This window comes from Anomaloglossus baeobatrachus, chromosome 10 (assembly GCF_048569485.1).
Source record: "Anomaloglossus baeobatrachus isolate aAnoBae1 chromosome 10, aAnoBae1.hap1, whole genome shotgun sequence".
Lineage (NCBI taxonomy): Eukaryota > Metazoa > Chordata > Amphibia > Anura > Aromobatidae > Anomaloglossus > Anomaloglossus baeobatrachus.
In genome coordinates, this window is record NC_134362.1 from 132,383,913 (window position 1) to 132,408,757 (window position 24,845).

Sequence of the window (24,845 nt, forward strand, 5' to 3'; positions counted from 1 at the left end):
CGGCTGAAAGCTGGTATTCTCAGGATGGAGAGCCCCACATTATGGGGAGCCCCCCAGCCTAACAATATCAGCCAGCAGCCGCCCGGAATTGCCGCATCCATTAGATGCGACAGTCCCGGGACTCTACCCAGCTCATCCCGATTGCCGTGATGCAGTGGCAATCGGGGTAATAAGGAGTTAATGGCATCCCATAGCTGCCACTAAGTCCAAGATTAGTAATACCAACGTCTATGACACGCCATGACTAATCTGTAAGTGACAGTAAATAAACACACACCAAAAAATCCTTTATTTAAAATAAAACACAAAAAAGCCCCCTCTTTCTCCACTTTATTAAAATGCTCAAATACCCCTCCAGGTCCGACATAATCCACACGATGTGCCACGACGCTTGCATACTGATCAAGCGGCGTCTGACACACAGTACTCAATTCAGCCCCATGAACAAGGCTGCAGGGGTAACACCAGGTCATTTCTCACGGTCGGTGATGTCACCACATTACCGCTCGCGAGAACTTCAGGGCCTCACAAGCGGTAATAGAGTGACGTCACTGACCGGCAGTGACCCTGCGAGAACTCAGACCCAAGGTCCCACAGGGTCACTGCTGTATGAAAAATACTGTTGGGGGGGTGGGGACACATACATCAGAAATAAAAGCTGTAATATCTATCAACCAATCTATCTATTATCTAGCTATCCAACATCTATCTATCCCTCTGTCTATCCATCTATCTATTATCCATCTATTCAACATCTATCTATCCCTCTACCTATCTATCCATTATCTATCTATCCATGTATCTATTTATCTGTTATCTATCTATAATCTATTCAACATCTATCCATGTATCTATCTATTATCTATATTTCTATCTATCTATCCATTATCTATCTATATATCCATTATCTATCCATGTATCTATTTATCTGTTATCATATCTATTATCTATTCAACATCTATCTATCCCTCTATCTTTTATCTATCTAGCCATCCATTATCTATCTATCCATTATCTGTTATCTATTTATCCATCATCTGTCTATCCATTATCTATTATTTATCTATCTATCCATGTATCGATCTATCTATCCATCATCTATCTATCCAATATCTATCTATCCATCCATCTATCCATTATCTATCCATCCATTATTTATCTAGCTATCTATCAATCCATTATTTATCTATTTATCTATCTATCTATCTATGAAAAAGGAAATTACAACACTTATTTTTTAAAAAATGTGCTTTATTGCATTGAAGGCATAAAAACACAGGTAACAACCCGCGGCATAACCGCGGCAAAACGCATGCAGGGGTTTTTGGGTGCGGTTTGCTGAGGTAATCTTTCAGAGGGTGTGGAATTTTCTTAAGAAAATTCCATTTTCTAGTGCACACAGGGCCATATATTGGAGCCATTGGAGTTAAATATACATACACACAGATATCTGAAAATAAACCATCTAATATATAAAGCTGAATGTGTGTAGGTATGTATGTATGTACGAGTATGTCTGGGATTGGCATCTGCACCGTCGCAGCTACAACCACAAACTTTTGCACACTCACACGTCTGGACCCCGAGAGCGTCATAGGCTATGTTGTGAGGCGAAATTTTAACTCCGCGCATTCCAATTTACCAATCAATTTTGCCCCTCTCTACATAATGGGGAAAAAGTGAAACGAAAAGTGTATCCGCACCGTCGCATTTACAATCACGAAATTTTGCACAGACACCTAATGTGACCAGGGAATGTCGTAGACTATGTTTTGACAGGAAAATGTAACCCCGCGCTTTACAGTTACTCTCCAAAAAACATGGCTCCATTAAAGTAAATGGAGCCTGTAACTACAGGTTATTAGTAGGAGCTGTTATTGGTTGCTATGGGAACAAAAGACATTCATAGTATAAGAAGCTTATATGTGAGGTAATAAGATGTCGGTGGGGAGACGGATAGAGACAGACAGAGAGACAGACAGAGACAGACGGTGAAAGAGACAGACAGAGACAGACCTGAAAAGAGACAAATGAGGAAAGAAACAGAGATAGAGACAGACAAAAAAAGAGACAGAGACAGGCAGACGGGGAAAGAGACAGACGGAGCACATTACTTGGCCAATTTAGTTAAATCTGTGCGTAATATTTGTGGTGTTGAAATATATGTTGTGAAATGCTTCTATTAGCTTAGTTTTTGCCTTTTAATAATTACATTTCGATCTATTTGTTTTGTGGTTTTTGTGTGCAGAATACATTTTTGTTAATACATTCTATTTTGTTAACAACAAAATGTGGTGATGTCGTGTCAGTGGGGCGGCGCGGCCTGGAGCCTTGGGGACTTCGCCTTGCAGCATGGGTGCTGTGAGGCACCAGGTCGCCCGCCCTGCTGGCGCTTTGTCGCTGCGGCGGTGGTCAGTGCACAGTGCCGCACAAAAAGGTCAGGTTAGGGACCCACTCAAGAGGTTTGCCGTGACGTGGCAGTGGGCTTAATACAATCTGATCAGAATGGTAACAAAAGAACCTCATGTTCTATTTAATTTTTTGCCTAGCGGTTTTAGATCGTATTTTTGGGATGTGCGATCCATGTCTTTTTCTTCATAGTGTATTATATAATATTCTATCCCCCTCTTTTTTTGCTTGGATCTGCACTCCCCCCATTTGGCACAGGTGATTTTCATCAGCAGGAGACTGCAAGAGGGGTCAGCCTTCTTTTTGCTCCCAGTCCACATATGGGAGTCAGTGGGAGGTGAGTGCACAGCTCCTCTCACTGTGTGCTGGTGATGTGTGGTGGCTGCTGTTGTGGTGATGTCGTGTCAGTGGGGCGGCGCAGCCTGGAGCCTTGGGGGCTTCGCCTTGCAGCATGGGTGCTGTGAGGCACCAGGTCGCCCGCCCTGCTGGCGATTTGTCGCTGCGGCGTTGGTCAGTGCACAGTGCCGCATAAAAAGGTCAGGTTAGGTACCCACTAAAGAGGTTTGCCGTGACGTGGCAGTGGGCTTAATACAATCTGATCAGAATGGTAACAAAAGAACCTCATGTTCTATTTAATTTTTTGCCTAGCGGTTTTAGATCATTGTATTTTTGGGATGTGCGATCCATGTCTTTTTCTTCATAGTGTATTATATAATATTCTATCCCCCTCTTTTTTTGCTTGGATCTGCACTCCCCCCCATTTGGCACAGGTGATTTTAATCAGCAGGAGACTGCAAGAGGGGTCAGCCTTCTTTTTGCTGCCAGTCCACATATGGGAGTCAGTGGGAGGTGAGTGCACAGCTCCTCTCACTGTGTGCTGGTGATGTGTGGTGGCTGCTGTTGTGGTGATGTCGTGTCAGTGGGGCGGCGCGGCCTGGAGCCTTGGGGGCTTCGCCTTGCAGCATGGGTGCTGTGAGGCACCAGGTCGCCCACCCTGCTGGCGCTTTGTCGCTGCAGCGGTGGTCAGTGCACAGTGCCGCACAAAAAGGTCAGGTTAGGGACCCACTCAAGAGGTTTGCCGTGACGTGGCAGTGGGCTTAATACAATCTGATCAGAATGGTAATAAAAGAACCTCATGTTCTATTTAATTTTTTGCCTAGCGGTTTTAGATCATTGTATTTTTGGGATGTGCGATCCATGTCTTTTTCTTCATAGTGTGAAATATATGTTGTGAAATGCTTCTATTAGCTTAGTTTTTGCCTTTTAATAATTACATTTCGATCTATTTGTTTTTTGGTTTTTGTGTGCAGAATACATTTTTGTTAATACATTCTATTTTGTTAACAACAGTTATTAACCCGAGCAAAGCCGGGTAGTACAGCTAGTTGCCTATAAACATGTTAACCGTATGACTCTGATGTACTGACCACAGAAACACTTTGATGTGCACTTCTCTACATAGCTTTATTAGGAGTTAATGAGCGATAAAACAAGAGGGCATTTATACAGTTGTGCTCAAAAGTTTACATACCCTGGCAGATTTTTTGCTTTCTTGGCCTTTTTTCTGAGAATATGAATGATAACACAAAACTTTTTTTCCACTCAAAGTTAGTGCTTGGGTGAAGCCATTTATTGTCCAACTACTGTGTTTTCTCTTTTTAAATCATAATGCTAACGAAAAACATCCAAAAGACCCTGATTAAAAGTTCACATACCCTGGTGATTGTGGCCTGATAACATGTACAGAAGTGACACAAATGGGTTTGAATGGCTAATAAAGTTAACATCCTCACCTGTGACCAGTGTGTGTGTGTGTGTGTGTGTGTGTGTGTGTGTGTGTGTGTGTGTGTGTGTGTGTGTGTGTGCGCCTAAAAGCAGAGTGAGTTTCTGGGATCCAGACAGACTCTTCCAGCTTTTATCCAGCCACTGACATTTCTGGATTGTGAGTCATGGGGAAAGCAAAAGAATTGTCAATGGATCTACAGGAAAAGATAGTTAAACTGTATAAAACAGGAAAAGGATACAAAAAAGATATCCAAGAAATTGATAATGCCAGTCAGCAGTGTTCAAACTGCTGACTGGCATTACTGCGCACATGCCACAAAGTATCTTGCTGACCATATGCCAAACAGCACAGAGACAAGCTTCCAAACTTCTGGAACAAGGTAATTTGGAGTGATGAGCCAAAAAAAAATCGAACTTTTTAGCCACAACCATAAACGTTACATTTGGAGAGGTGTCAACAGGGCCTATGATGAACGGAACACCATTACTACTGTAAAGCATAGAGGTGGATCGCTGATCATGTGGGGAGGCGAGAACTACAAAGGCATTAGAAACTTGGTCAAAGTTGAAGGAAAGATGAATGCAGCATGTTATCAGAATACACTGGAGGCAAATTTCCACTCATCAGCCCGGAAGCTGCGCATTGGATGTACTTGGACGTTCCAACCTGACAATAATCCAAAACACAAGGCCAAGTCGACCTGTCATTGAATACAGCATAACAAAGTGAAGGTTCTGGAGTTGCCATCTCAGTCTCCTGACCTTAATATCTATTGAGCCACTCTAGGGAAAAATCAAGCACGTACTTCATGCAAGAAAGCCCAGGAATTTACATGAATTGAAGGCTTTTTGCTAAAAAGAATGGGCAGCTTTACCATCTGGGAAAATAAAGAGCCTCACTATAGCTACCACAAAAGACTTCAAGCTGTCATTGATGTTACAGGGCAATACACGGTATTGAGAACTGGGGTATGTGAACTTTTGATCAGGGTCATTTGGATGGTTTTGGTTGTCATTATGATTTAAAAAGAGAAAACACAGTAGTTAGACAATAAATGGCTGCGCCCAACTACTGACCTTGTAGTGGAAAAAACAGATTTTGTGTTATCATTCATTTTCTCTGAAAAAAAAATGCCAAGAAAGCAAAAAATCTGCCAGGGTATGTAAACTTTTGAGCACAACCGTATGTGTGTCCCCTACACATCCAGAATTTGGTGGGTTCCTTATATGATGCTTCTATTACATGATGTCCATGCTCATCGTGTCAAGCATGGGACAAAAAGCCATCATGTTCATTGTCAGGAAGACTGAGGGATGGCTTGGCAACCCATCATGCCAGACAAGCAGCGCATCTATGGGGTATGCCATAATGTTAATCAAGAACCTTATATTTATTTTTAGAAATTTTGCTAAGTTGCAGTAGAGATGCAAAATATTTGGATGTGCACTCTAGGTCCCCTTTTTTATTATGTAGGGTTTTTTCGCCTGGTAATCAGCAACGATTTGGCCTCAGCCTCACGTGTTTCAGAGTTAGCAAGAGACAGAATAAGGCTATATTTACAAGTCCAGTAATCATCTGTTGGAAGGGATCCAGCAGCAATCCGTTGGCAAAAAAGTTGTGCAAACAGAACTTTTTTTGTCAGCTTTGAAAAAATTGATTTTTGAAGGGTCCAGTTTTTTGTTTATTTTTACCATGGGAGTCTATGGATCACGGATTCGTTAACGGATTGCAATTTATCTTCCATTTGAAATTGATTCAGAAAGAAAAAAACGGATCCTTAAAAAAAAAATCAAATAAAAATGGATGGCTAAATAGTAATCAGGTAATGGATCCATGTTAAAAAAACGAATCCTACAAAAGTGTATTTTTTCAAAAACAGACAAACTTGTGTTTGCACATTTTTTTTGCCAACGGATTGCTGCTGGATTTGTTCTAACGGAGGATTACTGGATATGTGAATTCAGCCTAACAGGGTCCAATCTACTTGTTTGGAGTTTGTTGCATGACATCAGAAGTAAATGTGATTTAGATCAGTTCACTTGACGTTGGTGCTGATCAGTGAGTAAAACAGGCTGCCACTAGAGGCGGAAGGTTCTCCTTCAATGGGAGTCTTCAAATAGAGGCTGGACAGAAATCTGTATGAGATGGTTTAGTGAAATGAGCATTGAGCAGGGGGGTTGAACACAATGAAACTGGAAGGCCCTCTATTGTTCTATTATTCCATGTGGCGCCTACTGTTATGGTGTTGTTGTGGTGCTGTCTGTGGTGTGGTGTGACCCAGAGCATTGGGGCTTTGCCTGGCAAAAAAGATTTTATTGAGCACTTGGGTCACTCGCTCAGCTGGTATAGTGTTCGGGCATTGGTGGTGGTCATACAGGGCTGCATCTAAGAGCAGCAACCACTAAAGAGGCTGCCCCTGTCAAGGCCGTGTGCTTATACACTTTTAGCAAGCTGTTAAGAACCTCATTTTCAGCTTTTAAAATTTTGCTCAGCTGCAATAGACCAAGTATACTAATTGGATGTGTAATCCAAGTCGCTATATATGATGTAGTTCAGATTTTAGTGCTCAGAGCTATCCAATGCAGAAATATAAAAAGTGTTCAGTGCAACACCCTTAGGCTATGTGCGCACTGAGCATTTTTCGCAACGTTTTTGAGCTCAAAATTGCATGACTTTGCTTCCCCAGCAAAGTCTATGACTTTTCATTTTTGCTGTCCGCACACATTTTTTTTTAGCTGCGTTTTTTAACTAAAAAAAAAAAATGGACAGCAAAACGCAGTGATTAAAACCACAGCAAAACGCAGCCAAAAACGCACTGAAATGCGGTAAAAAGTATGCATTTTTACCGCTGCGTTTTTGCCTCTGGTGCGTATTTGCAGCGCTTTTCAGAGTGTGCAAAAACGTCATAGTGCGCACACAGCCTTAGTGTGTAGGGAATGTATAAATCCGACCTGGTTATTTCAAAGAGGAAAGAACAGAATAGAGTCAACTATTGCATACCAAAAGTGACCAAAATTACTGTAAACATTACTTACTTTCTCAATTTTTTCTGGACTTGATAAAAGAGCCGCTCCCATACCACCCTAGAGAATAAACAATTTATTCAAGAAAATGGTTTGAAAGTATTGTGCTTCAGTAATACAAAGGACACTTCTGGAAGACTAGACCATATAAAGGTATGTTCAGGTTTACTGAAATGACAATGCCCACAAATTGTAGAACTCAACAGGATAATACAGAGGATGTAGAATGTTTGTGCAGCAAAACAATGAAGGTGTTTCCTGAAGGTTAAAAATCTGTACTTTGTTTAGCTTACTGATGCCTAACTGCGCACTAACAAATACTGCTTTTATTCACTTCCAGACATAGAATGCAATAGTGCGTTCTTTGTGGAGCGCTCTCAGGAGCTGAGTCTGCACCATAACAGGCAGATGCCAGCTGTGTTACCTAGATGGCATCTGCCCAAAACTGCAGCTATCAGAGAGCACTCCTATTGCTGGAGTTTAATTGGGGACGTCAATCACTGTCAGTGGCATTAAAATTGGGTGACTGGGAATACATGCCGCAAATGTGTTGTCATGGCAGTTTGGGGCCTGCTGAAGGACCCCACGGCTACCATCTTTGTCCTTCTGTGATGTCCAGCCTTTATAGCCTCATTGAGAAGGGGTTATTCCAAGATCATAACTTATTGACTATCTACAGAATACTTGGCAAGTTGCTGAGCACTAAGTACAAAAAACACCTAAGTACAATATCTGTAATGCCCATGGATGAAGTTTTTGTAATTTCTTGCTATGCAACCCAAATTGACAACAGGTCCTCTAGTCAACCAAATGGTCATTCGATGCAATGTTCATGTAGGTCTTTAATGAAATCCAAATCTCCAGAATCCTGAGGGTTTTCGATCTGTTATAAATATACCCAAATAGTACAAATGGGCAAAAGTTGTCTTCATAAAACAGCAGTTTCACTGCAAGCTTAAGGTCCAGTCACACTAAGCAACTTACCAGCGATCCCAACAACGATAGGGATCGCTGGTAAGTTGCTAGGAGGTTGCTGGTGAGATGTCACACTGCGACGCTCCAGCGATCCCACCAACCTGACCTGGCAGGGATCGCTGGAGCGTGGCTACACAAGTTGCTGGTGAGCTCACCAGCAACCAGTGACCAGCCCCCAGCGCCGCGTGGAAGATGCTGCGCTTGGTAACTAAGGTAAATATCGGGTAACCAACCCGATATTTACCTTGGTTACCAGCGCACGCAGCTACACGTGCAGAGAGCAGGGAGCAGCGCACACTGAGCGCTGGCTCCCTGCTCTCCTAGTTACAGCACACATCGGATTAATTACCCGATGTGTGCTGCAGCTACATGTGCACAGAGCAGGGAGCAGCGCACAATGCTTAGCGCTGGCTCCCTGCTCTCCTAGTTACAGCACACATCGGGTTAATTACCTGATGTGTGCTGCAGCTAAATGTGCACAGAGCAGGGAGCAGCGCACAATGCTTAGCGCTGGCTCCCTGCTCTCCTAGTTACAGCACACATCGGGTTAATTACCTGATGTGTGCTGCAGCTACATGTGCACAGAGCAGGGAGCAGCGCACAATGCTTAGCGCTGGCTCCCTGCTCTCCTAGTTACAGCACACATGGGGTTAATTATCCGATGTGTGCTGCAGCTAAATGTGCACAGAGCAGGGAGCAGCGCACAATGCTTAGCGCTGGCTCCTTGCTCTCCTAGCTGCAGGACACATCGGGTTAATTAACCCGATGTGTCCTGCAGCTACATGTGCACAGAGCAGGAGCCGGCACTGACAGTGAGAGCGGCGGAGGCTGGTAACAAAGGTAAATATCGGGTAACCAAGGACAGGGCTTCTTGGTTACCCGATGTTTACATTGGTTACCAGCCTCCGCAGAAGCCGGCTCCTGCTGCCTGCACATTTAGTTGTTGCTGTCTCGCTGTCACACACAGCGATGTGTGCTTCACAGCGGGACAGCAACAACTAAAAAATGGCCCAGGACATTCAGCAACAACCAACGACCTCACAGCAGGGGCCAGGTTGTTGCTGGATGTCACACACAGCAACATCGCTAGCAACGTCACAAAAGTTGTTCGTTAGCAGCGATGTTGCTAGCGATGTTGCTTAGTGTGACGGGGCCTTTACCTTTCAGAATTAACTTTGTCAAATTAGTTATCTCTTCATCAGATAAGTGATGCCCTTTGCACAATTCTAATTATCTAATCATGCACAGAAATGAAAATGAAAATGCTGGACTCTTCTTGGCAGCAGTGAGCAGCCATATACTAGTAAGCAGCAGATAAGGAAATCACTTGAAAACGAAAGCCAATAAAGATGAATTAAAAACAAAAAAAGTAAAAAATACCTTGGTGGAATACTCCTTTGGACAGCCCATGTTAATGTCAATGGCAGCAACATCATTCTCTCTATGATGAAAAAATTACAGTAGAAAGTTAAAATAAATAAATCACCGAAGAAGGCATTCATTTCAATAATCTTGATCATGTAATGACATTGCACTAATTAATTGCAGTAGTTTTACATATACAACTTATGCATTGTTAAAAGGAGCTGTCTACTAGTATATATTTTTTATTTATTTATTTTTTTAACAATGGTCCTATGGCAGTGCTAAAATAAAACATCTGAGGTAAGTTTTCTCCTTATGGAGAGTGACATGCCAGGTCTGGCAGGACAGTCACCTACCTACCAGACTCAATAAGTATTGCCAACTTTATTTATTTTTTTCTTGACAGCCTCTTAAAAAAATAATGGAAAGTCAACTTTTTTTTACTGACACATTAGATGACCATGATAAAGTTAGTGATACAGGTTTACAAACTATATACAGTGCCTACAAGTAGTATTCAACCCCCTGCAGATTTAGCAGGTTTGATAAGATGCAAATAAGTTAGAGCCTGCAAACTTCAAACAAGAAACTAAAAAGTGGGGAGACAAAGGGCGCAATAGGGTCTTACCCGATATAACAAGTGGTGATAGGAAAGGAACAGTAAAGCTGGGTTTACACACTGCAACATCGCAAAGGACATCGCTGTAACGTCACCGGTTTTGTGACGTAACAGCGACCTCCCTAAGTCTCTGCTAAGTCGCTGGTGAGCTGTCAAACAGGCAAACCTGGCCAACAACTCAACAGCGATCCGGACCTGCAGAGCGACCTAGCTGGTTGTTGGGGACGTTGATAAGCAGCCTTTTGAAAGGGAAGTTGCTAACAAAGTCTCTGCAAAGTCTTCACACACTGAAACTTCATGCTGCACAGCGGGAAACAAAGGACCTAGGAATGGTCCTGAACGATTTGTAGCCATCAGCAACTTCACAGCAGGGGCCGGGTCGCTGATAAGTTTCACACACTGCAACATCGCAAACAACATCGCTATTGCGTCACAAAACCAGTGACATTACAGCGATGTCGTTTGAGATGTTGCAGTGTGTAAACCCAGCTTAACACTCACCTGATAGGGTTGTGCCAGTCACAACTCCTTCAAAAGCATGTGAGTGTCCGTGTGATTCAAGCAGCGGCCCCGTATAACAATATAGAATGTTAATTATATATAGAGAGGGAACCACGGGTATATGCCGCACTTAAAAACCACTGAAGTGGAAATGATGTGAAAATTTCTCTTTTATTTACAGCATTCCTACGCGTTTCAGAGACAAAGACCGTCTCCTTCTTCAGGGTAAAAAGAAATCATACAGACAATCAAAAGCTGGTATCTTATAAAGGATCCATACTGCCACGTTGACAGCTATGACGTCAACCGCCCTTCAAGATTGCAGGGTGATGACTCATCAGCACATGGAGACAACAGACACATGGAGGAAAAAGAAAAATCATTACATGAAATTTCCATATCGTTACCCATTCTTGATTTATGATTTATCTCAGAGGGATATTTATAATAAAAATTGTAAATAAAAAAAGAGTTTATTTGTGTTTATTTCTTGTGTGAGGAAAGAGTATATGGAAGCTTGAAAGGAAGAAAAAAAAGTTAGAATAAAGGTACGAACCTATTAATCATATGCTGGAGAAGAAGAGGGGTGAATACCCAACCATTGTTCTGAAGTAGCAGACAATCTAATTTGACTATGAGCTGATATGTGATTAGAAGGGAAATAAAGCCGTGATTAGTGAAATGATTCAGATCTATATCTGAAAGAAAGATAATGAAACCTATTTGCGTGCTTTATCACTAGCAAATACTTCATCAAATTCATTCCACCTCTCCAGATCGTGTTTGCCCACTACCCTTCCTTTGTTGGATATTGCACACTTGTTTTCTCCCTACTACTCTACACCGCAGTAAGCGTTATGTTCCAAGCTCTGACCCAGGGTCACCTCTGCTGAGTCAGTTTTGTTTCATGCGACTGCGCACTAAAGTTTTTTCCCACGGTCTGAACTCTTTTCACCCTGACAGATCAGTACCTGCTCCATTCCCTCACGCATGCGTCCTTTTCTTGCTTCAGTTGAACTTCTTTCACCCGGTTAATTGATACCGTCCCATTAATTTGGGACATAATCATCTTCTTTTCCAAATTCCCAGTCACGGACACACATTCTTTTTAGGAACTGTTTCACCGCAAAATCTTCACATACACTATTCCTTTTAACCATTAAACACCCAAGTTGAACAGCACGTAATAGATTTTCATTCAGTTAATCTGAATCATTTCACTAATCACGGCCTTATTCTCCTTTCAATCACAAATCAGCCCGTAGCCAAATTGGATTTGTCTGCTGCTTTAAGCTGGGTTTACACACTGCAACATCGCAAAGGACATCGCTGTAACATCACCGGTTTGGTGACGCAATAGTGACCTCCCTAAGTCTCTGCTAAGTCTCTGGTGAGCGTTCAAACAGGCAAACCTGGCCAAAAACGCAACAGCGATCCGGACCTGCAGAGCGACCTAGCTGGTTGTTGGGGACGTTGATAAGCAGCCTTTTGAAAGGGAAGTTGCTAACAAAGTCGCTGCAAAGTCTTCACACACTGAAACTTCATGCTGCACAGCGGGAAACAAAGGACCTAGGAATGGTCCTGAACGATTTGTAACGATTACAACTTCACAGCAGGGGCCGGGTCGCTGATAGGTTTCACACACTGCAACATCGCAAACAACATCGCTATTGCGTCACAAAACCGGTGACGTTACAGCGATGTCGTTTGAGATGTTGCAGTGTGTAAACCCAGCTTTAGAACAATGGTTGGGCAATGATCCCTTTATTTTTGGATATAATCATTTCCTTTTCCAATTCTAAGTCAGGGACATACATTTCTTTAGGAACTGTCCTGCCGAAAAATCCTCACTTTCACTATTCCTTTTAACCAATAAATGACCAAGTTTAACAGCACACAAATAGGTTTCATTATCTTTCTTTCAGATATAGATCTGAATCATTTCACTAATCACGGTTTTATTTCCCTTCTAATCACATATCAGCTCGTAGTCAAATTAGATTGTCTGCTACTTCAGAACAATGGTTGGGTATTCACCCCTCTTCTTCTCCAGCATATGATTCATAGGTTCGTACCTTTATTCTAACTTTTTTTTCTTCCTTTCAAGCTTCCATATACTCTTTCCTCACACAAGAAATAAACACAAATAAACTCTTTTTTTATTTACAATTTTTATTATAAATATCCCTCTGAGATAAATCATAAATCATGAATGGGTAACGATATGGAAATTTCATGTAATGATTTTTCTTTTTCCTCCATGTGTCTGTTGTCTCCATGTGCTGATGAGTCATCACCCTGCAATCTTGAAGGGCGGTTGACGTCATAGCTGCCAATGTGGCAGTATGGATCCTTTATAAGATACCAGCTTTTGATTGTCTATATGATTTCTTTTTACCCTGAAGAAGGAGACGGTCTTTGTCTCTGAAACGCGTAGGAATGCTGTAAATAAAAGAGAAATTTTCACATCATTTCCACTTCAGTGGTTTTTAAGCGCGGCATATACCCGTGGTTCCCTCTCTATATATAATTAAACTTCAAACAAGAGCAGGATTTATTAACAGATGCATAAATCTTACAAACCAACAAGTTATGTTGCTCAGTTAAATTTTAATAAATTTTCAACATAAAAGTGTGGGTCAATTATTATTCAACCCCTAGGTTTAATATTTTGTGGAATAACCCTTGTTTGCAATTACAGCTAATAATCGTCTTTTATAAGACCTGATCAGGCCGGCACAGGTCTCTGGAGTTATTTTGGCCCACTCCTCCATGCAGATCTTCTCCAAGTTATCTAGGTTCTTTGGGTGTCTCATGTGGATTTTAATCTTGAGCTCCTTCCACAAGTTTTCAATTGGGTTAAGGTCAGGAGACTGACTAGGCCACTGCAACACCTTGATTTTTTCCCTCTTGAACCAGGCCTTGGTTTTCTTGGCTGTGTGCTTTGGGTCGTTGTCTTGTTGGAAGATGAAATGACGACCCATCTTAAGATCCTTGATGGAGGAGCGGAGGTTTTTGGCCAAAATCTCCAGGTAGGCCGTGCTATCCATCTTCCCATGGATGCGGACCAGATGGCCAGGCCCCTTGGCTGAGAAACAGCCCCACAGCATGATGCTGCCACCACCATGCTTGACTGTAGGGATGGTATTCTTGGGGTCGTATGCAGTGCCATCCAGTCTCCAAACGTCACATGTGTGGTTGGCACCAAAGATCTCGATCTTGGTCTCATCAGACCAGAGAACCTTGAACCAGTCTGTCTCAGAGTCCTCCAAGTGATCATGAGCAAACTGTAGAAGAGCCTTGACATGACGCTTTGAAAGTAAAGGTACCTTACGGGCTCGTCTGGAACGGAGACCATTGCGGTGGAGTACGTTACTTATGGTATTGACTGAAACCAATGTCCCCACTGCCATGAGATCTTCCCGGAGCTCCTTCATTGTTGTCCTTGGGTTAGCCTTGACTCTTCAGACAAGCCTGGCCTCGGCACGGGTGGAAACTTTCAAAGGCTTTCCAGGCCGTGGAAGTCTAACAGTAGTTCCATAAGCCTTCCACTTCCGGATGATGCTCCCAACAGTGGAGACAAGTAGGCCCAACTCTTTGGAAAGGGTTTTGTACCCCTTGCCAGCCTTGTGACCCTCCACGATCTTGTCTCTGATGGCCTTGGAATGCTCCTTTGTCTTTCCCATGTTGACCAAGTATGAGTGCTGTTCACAAGTTTGGGGAGGGTCTTAATTAGTCAGAAAAGGCTGCAAAAAAGAGATAATTAATCCAAACATGTGAAGCTCATTGTTCTTTGTGCCTGAAATACTTCTTAATACTTTAGGGGAACCAAACAGAATTCTTGTGGTTTGAGGGGTTGAATAATAAATGACCCTCTGAATAAACTTTTCACAATTTAAAAAAAAAAATAAAAAAAGAAATAACATTCTTTTTTGCTGCAGTGCATTTCACACTTCCAGGCTGATCTACAGTCCAAATGTCACAATGCCAAGTTAATTCCGAATGTGTAAACCTGCTAAATCTGCAGGGGGTTGAATACTACTTGTAGGCACTGTATGCTATATGAAGACTACATTCAAGCAATGGGGGCTGAAGAACTACATTGGTCATGATATATCTGAGATGGATGTAAAAGCTAGGATATGGTTTCCTTTGGCTCATGACTGCTTTACCAATCAGTGTTCTCCTGATCCTTCTGTCTTGAGAAGTAGCCAGCAGATTGGCAACAGTAGAGAGAAGCAATGATGGTACAATTGGCAAGTTTTTGGGTGTTTGTTTTTTTAGCAGTGAACATTCCCGTTAATAAAAAGATGCCCTTTGAGCATTCTATATACCGCATTGTACAGATTTCCCAAGGTGAAACATTCTTTTTATTTTATAATTTTTAGACACAACACACAGGTTTTACCTTATTTGTATCTAGCCAAGAGATAGAATGCAGCCTTAACTGCAATTTTGTGGAATTTTATAGGCATGAAGTGTGCAATTCTGATAGATTTTAGAAAGGTGAGTTTTCTAAAATGTTCCCATTGTGATGTAGAGGTACAGACTATACAAAGAGGTCACTATATTTGAGATAATTGGCTTTTTTTCTTACCAATATTAATATTTTTTTATTTATATAGCGCCAACATATTCCACCGCACTTTACCTTTCAAAGGGGACATACAGGAGATAATATGAGACAGAGAATTTCACAATTCAACAGAAACGAAGAGGAGTGAGGACCCTGCAATGTATGAGGAAATAGGGGAGGCACAAAAGTTAAACAGTAAAAAATGCTTGTATTGTCTGCTCTAACCATCAATGTAATAAATAGGGAATTCACATATCACTGCACGAACCAGTCACCAGCTAGTATGTGTATAAGTAGAGGTAACAGAGTGCTATTAAGTGTATGGAGGGTGTAAATAGATGATAAAAAGGACCGGATATTGAAGAAAATATTGTAAGGGCAATAGGAATAGTTAGTTAAGTGAGGTGAGGCGACAGGCCAGTCTAAAGAAATACCTTTTTAAGGCACACTTAAAAGTGGGTATTGTGAATTAAATCAAATTGGTCTTGGTAGTGTGTTCCAGAGAATTGGCGCAGCTTGCGAGAAGCCTTGGAGACAATAGTGAAAGGTTCGGATTATAGACTATGCCAGTCTTCAGTCATTGTGAGGAGTCTCAACACATAAACCAGCCAGATATCCCTCCGGGAAGGACCCAGCCAAGGGGTGGCTCTTTTTAGGAGACCACCATATTAAGTGGCCCTTTTAGTCAATATCCAACTTTTTGACAAGTTTAAAGATATGACAAGGGAAATACAAAGCAAAATAGTGAAGTCTGGCTCACTTTAAGAAATAAATAAGGTGCTCGGAAAATAATCGTCCAGAAAATAGAATAAATCCGGCACACTAATAAGATAGATGACACTAATATATTTTTTGAGGATTTTTATTGTGTTTTTTTCTTGTGAGGATGTAAAAAAATTAAATGTATTTTTTCCAGTCCAACGGAACGGCTGCCTGGGGGCCAGGCGGCGCATGCGCGAGATGCGCGCCACTCAGCGGCATCACTCCGACACTACAGGACGTGGTTACAGCCTTCTGCGCATGCGCCGCCTGGGTCCCCGGCGGCGCATGCGTGGGATGCGTTCCACGTCTCTGATCTGATCTATGCGTCTCACAGCCAAGAAGCAGATTTTTGGGCGCGACGCCCATATACTATTTAAATGAGACACAGCTCACTACACATGTCACTCCCAGGCACCTCCAGATCCCCACACCAAGACGACCACCCACTAAGGTATGGATTTTTACAAGGATCACATAACGTTATTGAATACCACTAGACTCCTGACCTTCTATTTAATTCTACAACTCAGGTCACAGACACTACAATAGAGGGTATCTCCTGCTGTTTGCTCCCAAGGGGTAAGCAACACCCCACATTTCCCCATTTGAATTTATAAAGTTGAATGTCTTTTTTTCACCATATAACAGACACTTTCCACTATCGTGTTTCTCTATTCCTATAATTAGGTGTTGATTTCTACATACCTTTCTGGGACTGCTTTCCCATAACCAGACAAGTAATCCCCTGCTTTGAAATAGGTGATAAATACAAGCTGGTACTCATTTATCAGTTGGTAATATGGCACTTGATCAGTTTAATGTTCTAATGGCATATATTGTTATATTGTATATTATAGACTGCAAACTGTATAGGCTGGAGGCAACAGGTCCTTTATTACCTAGGGCATAATTATATCCTCAGTCCTATCCGGAAAAAAAGACCCAGGTGGTTCTACAAATCTCATTTTCTCAGGACCGATTGGTAAATACTATTATTTGGATATTACATTATATAATACCACCGGCTCATGTTCTTCTTTAGTTCTTAAACATGACGTTATATGTCATTTGTCATATAGTTCTGGAATAGAATGGATAAGAGGATCATTCAAATCCTATATAGACATACGAGGATGTTAAGGTATCTATATCTGACAGTTAATGTCACACTATCCCACTCAGCCAGTAGTCACCAAATTACTCTTCACCTGAGTTTTTACTCCATGTATGTTATTTATCATTTTCTATCCTTTGACCCCAGGCTCCTTAGGAGTGGTGAACTTTAATTTAACGCAACAGACCGGTTTCATGTGATATACGCTTTTCTACAAACTCATTGAGGATTGTGTTTCATATATTTATGTTTTGTTATATTCATGACTCCTCCCTGATGGTCATAAATACATAGCTTTAACCCCTTAGTGACGGAGCTAATTTTCACCTTAATGACCAGACCAAATTTTGCAATTCTGACCAGTGTCACTTCATGAGGTTATAACTCTGGAACGCCTCAAGAGATCCTGGTAATTTTGAGACTGTTTTTTCGTCACATATTGGACTTCATGTTAGTACCAAATTTAGGACAATATTTTTTGCGTTTATGAAAAAAATTGAATTTTGGCAAAAATTTTGAAAATTTAGCAATTTTCAACTTTTGAATTTTTATACCGTTAAACCAGAGATTTCTATGACACAAAATAGTTAATAAATAACATTTCCCACATGTCTACTTTACATCAGCACAATTTTGGAAACAAAATTTTTTTTTGTTAGGAAGTTAGAGGGGTTCAACGTTTATCAGCGATTTCTCATTTTTACATCAAAATTTACAAAACCATTTTTTTAGGGACCACATCACATTTGAAGTGACTTTGAGAGGCCTAGATGACAGAAAATACCCAAAAGTGACACCATTCTAAAAACTGCACCCCCCAAAGTACTCAAAACCACATTCAAGAAGTTTATTAACCCTTCAGGTGCTTCACATGAACAAAAGCAGTGTGGAATGAAAAAAAGCAAAAATTAAATTTTACCTAAAAATGTTGCTCTAACCCAAATATATTCACTTTTAGAGGAAATAACACAACAAAATGGACCCCAAAACTTGTTCCCCACTTTCTTATGAGCGCGCCGATACCCCACATGTGGTCAGAAACCTCTGTTTGGACAAATGGGAGGGCTCGGAACAGAAGGAGCAATATTTGAATTTTGGAAAGCAAATTTGGCTGAAATAGATTGCGGGCACCATGTTGCATTTACAGGTCCGCTAAGGTACCTAAACAGAAGAAACCCCTCACAAGTGACACCATTTTGGAAACTAGACCCCTCAAGGCTTCTATCTAGGGGTATAGTGAGCATTTTAGATCCACAGGTACTTCACAGATTTTGTTAACGTTACGTTGTCATATTGAAAATTTTAATAAATTTTCTCAAAAATGTTGTTTTAGCATCAATTTTCTCACTTTTTCAAGAGGTAATTCCAAAAATTTGACCACAAGGTTTGTTAACCACTTTTTTATGAGCGTGGTGATACCTCACATGTGGTCTGAAACCTTCGTTTGGACAAATGGGAGGGCTTGGAACGAAAGGAGCAATATTTGAATTTTGGAAAGGAAATTTGGCTGAAAAAGATTGCGGCACCATGTCACATTTGGAGGTCCCCTAAGGTACCTAAACAGCAGAAACCCCGCACAAGTGACCCCATTTTGGAAACTAGGCCCCTCAAGGAATTTATCTAGATGTTTGGTGAGTACCCTGAACCCCCAGGTGCTTCACAGAATTTTATAACGTTGAGCCATGAAAATAAAAAAATAAACTTTTACCACAAAATTGTTATTTCTACCAGGTAGCTTTTTTTTTCACAAGGGTAACAGGAAAAAAATCACCATGAAATTTATTGTGCAATTTCACCTGAGTTTGGCGATACCTTATATGTGGTGGAAATCAACTGTTTGGGCGCATGACAGGGCTCGGAAGGGAAGGAGTGCCATTTGACTGCAAAATTGGCTGGAATCAATAGCGTACGCTATGTTGCATTAGGAGAGCCCCTGAGGTTCCTAAACAGTGGAGGTCCCCCACAAGTGGCCCCATTTTGGAAAATAGACCCCTGAAGGAATTTATCTAGATGTTTGGTGAGTACCCTGAACCCTCAGGTGCTTCACAGAAGTTTATAATGTTGAGCTGTGAAAATAAAATAATACATTTTTACCACAAAATTGTTACTTCAACCAGGTAGCTTTTTTTTCACAAGTGTAAAAGGAAAAAATTCAGCATAAAATTTATTGTGCAATTTCTCCTGAGTATGCTGATACCTTATGTGTGATGAAAATCAACTGTTTGGGTGCACAGCAGGGCTCGGGAGGGAAGGAGCGCCATTTGACTGCACAATTGGCTGGAATCATTGGCGGACGCTATGTTGCATTTGGAAAGCCCCTAAGGTGCCTAAACAGTGGCGGTCCCCCACAAGTGACTCCATTCTGGAAACAAGACACCTCAAGGCTTTTATCTAGGTGTATAGTGAGCAGTTTGAATCCAAGAGTACTTCCCAAAATTTGATAAGCTTAGGTTGCCATATTGAAAATTTTCATTTTTTTCACAAAAATGTTGCTTTAGCATCATATTTGTTACTTTTTCAAGAGGCAACAACAAACCGTGGACCCCACAGCTTGTTATCCAATGTCGTATGAGCACAGGGATACCCCACATGTGGCCAAAAACCTCTGTTTGGATAAATGGGAGGGCTTGGAATGGAAGGAGCACCATTTGAATTCTGGAAAAGTTGAAATAAATTGCGGGCACCATGTCACATTAGCAGGGCCCCTTGGGTACCTATACAGCAGAAACCCCCCACAAGTGACCCCATTTTGGAAACTGGATTTTATTCAGGAGTATAGTAAGCATTTTGAATCCACAGGTACTTCACAAAAATGTTGCTGTAGCAACAAATTTCTCACTTTTAGGCTATGTGGCCATGATCCAGCGACACGGCGTCTAGTACAGAGTGTCAACCTTCCTGCAGAGATGTGAGTGTTGTCCACGGGAGAACGCAGCTGCCCATGCCCACGATTTGGGTTCAGGCTGCTGTGGAGCTCTATGCTACCTGCAGAGAACACTCTTGTCTCCGCAGCATAAATTGACATGCTGAGGCTCAGGAAGCTGCGCCACAGGTCGGTTTATGCTGCGGAGAAAAGAAGCCCAGTGGGCATGAGATTTCTAAAAATCCTTCCACTGTGCTTCTACTGCACAATGCAGCGCTATGGATGCAGGGAAAACACTCTGCGCCCAAAACGCTGCAAACCCTGATTGTGGGCACATAGCCTAAAATGCTACAATGGATGAATGGATAGATGTCAAACATATATAACGTCCCACCCCCCTGCATATTCTAAGCTGGCGCCCTTTAGTGCCTTTCATGTGGCACTAAAGGGTGCCTAGCCATGCATTTAGCCCCCCAAAAAATTAATAATTAAAATAAACGACGTGGGGTCCCCCCTATTTTTGATAGCCAGCTAGGGTAAAGCAGACAGCTGTAGCCTGCAAACCACAGCTGACAGCTTCACCTTAGCTGGTGATCAATTTGGAGGGCTCCCCAGGCGTTTTTTTAAAAAAAAAAACAAAAAATCAAAAACGTAGGGTCCCCCCCAAATTAGATCACCAGCCAAGGTGAAGCGGACAGCTGGGGTCTGGTATTCTCAGGGTGGGAAGAGCCATTGTTATTGGACTCTTCCCAGCCTAAAAACAGCAGGCCGCAGCCGCCCCAGAAGTGGCGCATCCATTAGATGCGCCAATCCTGGCGCTTCGCTCCAGCTCATCCCGCGCCCTGGTGCGGTGGCAAACGGGGTAATATACGGGGTTGATACCAGCTGTAATGTCACCTGGCATCAAGCCCTGGGGTTAGTGATGTCACGGCATCTAAACAGATACCCGACATCACTAACCCAGTCAAGTAATAGAAAAAAATAAAGACAAAAAAAAAATTTATTTGAAAAAAAAACTCCCCGAAACATTCCTCTTTCACCAATTTATTGAAAATAAATAAATTTCGGTTGCTGTAATCCATTTTGGAGGTCCCTCGGCGACTCTGGACCTTCTAGAATATGGGGGGCACGTTCAGGGAACGTATCCCCCATTTTCTGGAAGCGCAAGCTCTCCATGAGCAGTGTGGGTGCAGTAATCTGAGAATACTGCACTCACACTGCCCCGGTCCAACTTAGGGCAGAGTGACCTGCAGTAACCTCATTCCAGAATATGAGGGGCACGCTCACAGAACGTACCCCCCATTTTCTGGAACAGCAGCCTCTCCATGTGAGGAGTGTGGGTGCAGATCACTGCACTCACCCTCCCCCGGTCCACAGTGCAGCAGCGACGTCAGCGTCCCTGCTTGCAGGGATCCAGCTGACAGCCGCTGTCTGCGCATGCGCCGCCAGCTTTCAAGAAGGAGGCGGCGTGATCGCGGGGACGGAGCACTAGCAGCCAGGTAACGTAAAACCGGGGGCTGGGGGGGTGACGGCGGGACCTGGGGACAACTTTCTGCCGCATTTGACGTGTCACATGCGGCAGAAAGAGCAGGATGAATGCGGCCGCGCGCTGTGCGCCGCAATCTTGCATGCTCCGGAGGGGGGGGGGGCTCTAGAGACCCGGAGGGGGCTCCGGTAAACCAGAGGGCTCCGGTGGACCGGAGGAGGGGACAGGGGTAGGACATTTCCCTCCGATCTGAAATGTTTCATCATTTCAGATCAGAGGGAAATGAATGTACTGGCAGCGGCAGCAGCAGTTTTCAGCGCGCGTCGGCGTCATCTTGCAAGCTCTGGAGAACCGGAGGGTGCTCCGGGGGACCAGAGATCTCCGGTGTACCGGAGGAGGGATCAGGGGGAGGACATTTCCCTCCGATCTGAATTGTTTGATCATTTCAGATCGTAGGGAAATGAATGCAGAGCCGGCAGCGGCAGCAGTTTTCGCCGCGCGTCGGCGCCATTTTGGATGTCCGGTGGGGGGTGGGGGTTGATTTCTCCGGTACCGGGGGCTTTGGGGGCACTAGGGGCTTATATTTCTTTATCATCTGACATGTTTGATCATGTCAGATGAGAAAGAAATCAGTATTATTTGCCATTTTTTTTTTTTTTAATGTGACCGGCGGTATACGGTGTATATTGGCGATCACATTATCGGGGTCCAAAAAAAACACCCCGATTCATAATCTTGGGGGTCTCAGCTACCTCCGGTAGCTGAAACCCCCGTGATTTTTCGTCACTGAGGGGGCGCTACAAGCTTTTTCCGGCCTGACGTCTCAAGACGTCGGAACAGAATAAGTACCCTGTTTTTCCGACGTCTTGAGACGTTAGGCCGTCGCTATGGGGTTAATCTTTGTAAAACATGTTGTGTACATTTTCCTATTGTTTAACACAATTTCCACTAATATTGTGTTCACTTGTGTAAAACCTTTTTGTAATCCCTGTTTTTTTTCCACTATTAGTGGTACTGTATTACCATTATGATTGTATAATACACATTGTTTACTCATTGTAACCTTTTTCTTTATGCTGTTTTTGTACTTTATAGTCCTTGAAATAGGCCAAGGTTGTGGCCGAAACGTTGGACTGGAAAAAACACATTTAATTTTTTGACATCCTCACAAGAAAAAAAACACAATAAAAATTTTCAAAAAATATATTAGTGTCATCTATCTTACAAGGGAAATACCAAGGCCAGGTATCCATCCTCAGACAGCTGTTTCGGGGTATTGCCCCTCATCAGTGTGGAGTAGGATTCTGGCCAGGTGGGAGCAATGCCTAGTAGACCAACAATACAAAACAATCACTGATCTCGGGGAGACCAGCCAGAGAAAACACTGCCGGCAGCCAGCGAGGGCGCTCAAGACAGTGAAATCCTAGGTACATTGCCCCCCTGGGAAATATGCAAATCAAAAAAGTCCGTGGAGCCTCTGTTAGGAGTCTCAACACAGAAACCAGCCAGATATCCCTTCGGGAAGGACCCAGCCAAGGGGTGGCTATTTTTAGGAGACCACCATAACCACCATATTAAGTGGCCCTTTTAGTCAATATCCAACTTTTTGACAAGTTTAAAGATATGACAAGGGAAATACCAAGGCCAGGTATCCATCCACAGACAGCTGTTTTGGGGTATTGCCCCTCATCAGTGTGGAGTAGCATTCTGGCCAGGTGGGAGCAATGCCTAGTAGACCAACAAGACAAAATAATCACTGATCTCGGGGAGACCAGCCAGAGAAAACACTGCCGGCAGCCAGCGAGGGCACTCAAGACAGTGGAATCCTAGGTACATTGCCCCCCTGGGAAATATGCAAATCAAAAAAGTCCGTGGAGCCTCTGCATATTTCCCAGGGGGGCAATGTACCTAGGATTCCAGTATCTTGAGCGCCCTCGCTGGCTGCTGGCAGTGTTTTCTCTGGCTGGTCTCCCCGAGATCAGTGATTGTTTTGTCTTGTTGGTCTACTAGGCATTGCTCCCACCTGGCCAGAATCCTACTTCACACTGATGAGGGCCAATACCCCGAAACAGCTGTCTGTGGATGGATACCTGGCCTTGGTATTTCCCTTTTCATATCTTTAAACTTGTCAAAAAGTTGGATATTGACTAAAAGGGCCACTTAATATGGTGGTTATGGTGGTCTCCTAAAAAGAGCCACCCCTTGGCTGGGTCCTTCCCGGAGGGATATCTGGCTGGTTTCTGTGTTGAGACTCCTAACAGAGGCTCCACGGACTTTTTTGATTTGCATATTTCCCAGGGGGGCAATGTACCTAGAATTTCACTGTCTTGAGCGCCCTCGCTGGCTGCCGGAAGTGTTTTCTCTGGGTGGTCTCCCCGAGATCAGTGATTGTTTTGTCTTGTTAGTCTTCAGTCATTGGCGGAACAGAAAGGGTAGGGTGATAGGCAGTGACGAGGGAGGAGATGTAGGTGCAAAACTGTGGAGCGCTTTGTGGGTGAGAGTGAGAAGTTTATATTGGACTCTGTAGCGGATGGGCAACCAGTGAAATGACTGGCACAGGGTAGAGAAGTGTGACAGTGTAACAGTTGGAGAGCAATAAGATCCTGGGTGCTGCATTCAGGATGGATTGGAGAGGGGAGAGTTTAGTAAGATGGATACCAATTAATAGAGTTGCAACAGTCCAGACGAGAATGAATAAGAGTGAAAGTAGATTTTTGCAAAGTCAACGGTAAGAAAAGGTCAAATTCTAGTGATGTTTTTGAGGTGTAGGTGACCTGAGTGAGCGAGTGACCGAACGTAGAGAGTAAAGGAGAGATCGGAATTAAATTTGATCCCAAGGCAGCGGGCAGCAATGGTCACACCACACACAGAAATGGTACTATTGGGTTTAGGAAGGTAAGCAGAGGGAAGAAACATGAGTAGTTCAGTTTTTGGCATATTCAGTTTTTGATAAACGGAAGACATGATGTTAGAGACAACAGACAGATAATCACTGGTATTTTGTAGAAATACCGGGTTGACTATGTGTATAATTGAGTGTCATCATCAAACAGATGGTACTGAAAACCGAATTTACCAATGGTTTTTCCAATAGGGGCAGTGTATAGAGATAAGAGGAGGAGGCCTAGGATTGAACCCTGACAGTAAAGGTAAAAGGGAGAAAGAAAAGCTGGCAAAAAATACAATGTAGGAGAGGTCAAAGGGAGAGGAGGACAACCAGGTTGAGAGCGCTGTCCTTGAGCACGATAGAGTGGAGCATAGTGAGGAGGATCTGGTGATTCACAGTGTTAAATGGAGCAGAGAAATCTAGTAGCATCAGCAGGGGGTAGTGACCATTAGATTTAGCGGTTTGTAGATCATTGGAGA

At 42.9% G+C, this 24,845-nt stretch overlaps 1 protein-coding gene across 3 annotated transcripts in view; it reads right to left on the bottom strand.

The window, feature by feature from the left end:
* The window catches only part of DUS2 (dihydrouridine synthase 2), a 498,816-nt gene that overhangs the window by 285,319 nt on the left and 188,652 nt on the right, over window positions 1–24,845 (bottom strand). For all 3 annotated transcript variants that reach the window (XM_075325642.1, XM_075325643.1, XM_075325644.1), the window contains exons 6-7: window positions 9,574–9,634; window positions 7,231–7,278 (exon numbers count right to left, since the gene is read on the bottom strand). In XM_075325642.1, coding sequence (XP_075181757.1) covers window positions 7,231–7,278; window positions 9,574–9,634 — 109 coding nt within the window. The remainder of the gene's footprint in view (window positions 1–7,230; window positions 7,279–9,573; window positions 9,635–24,845) is intronic.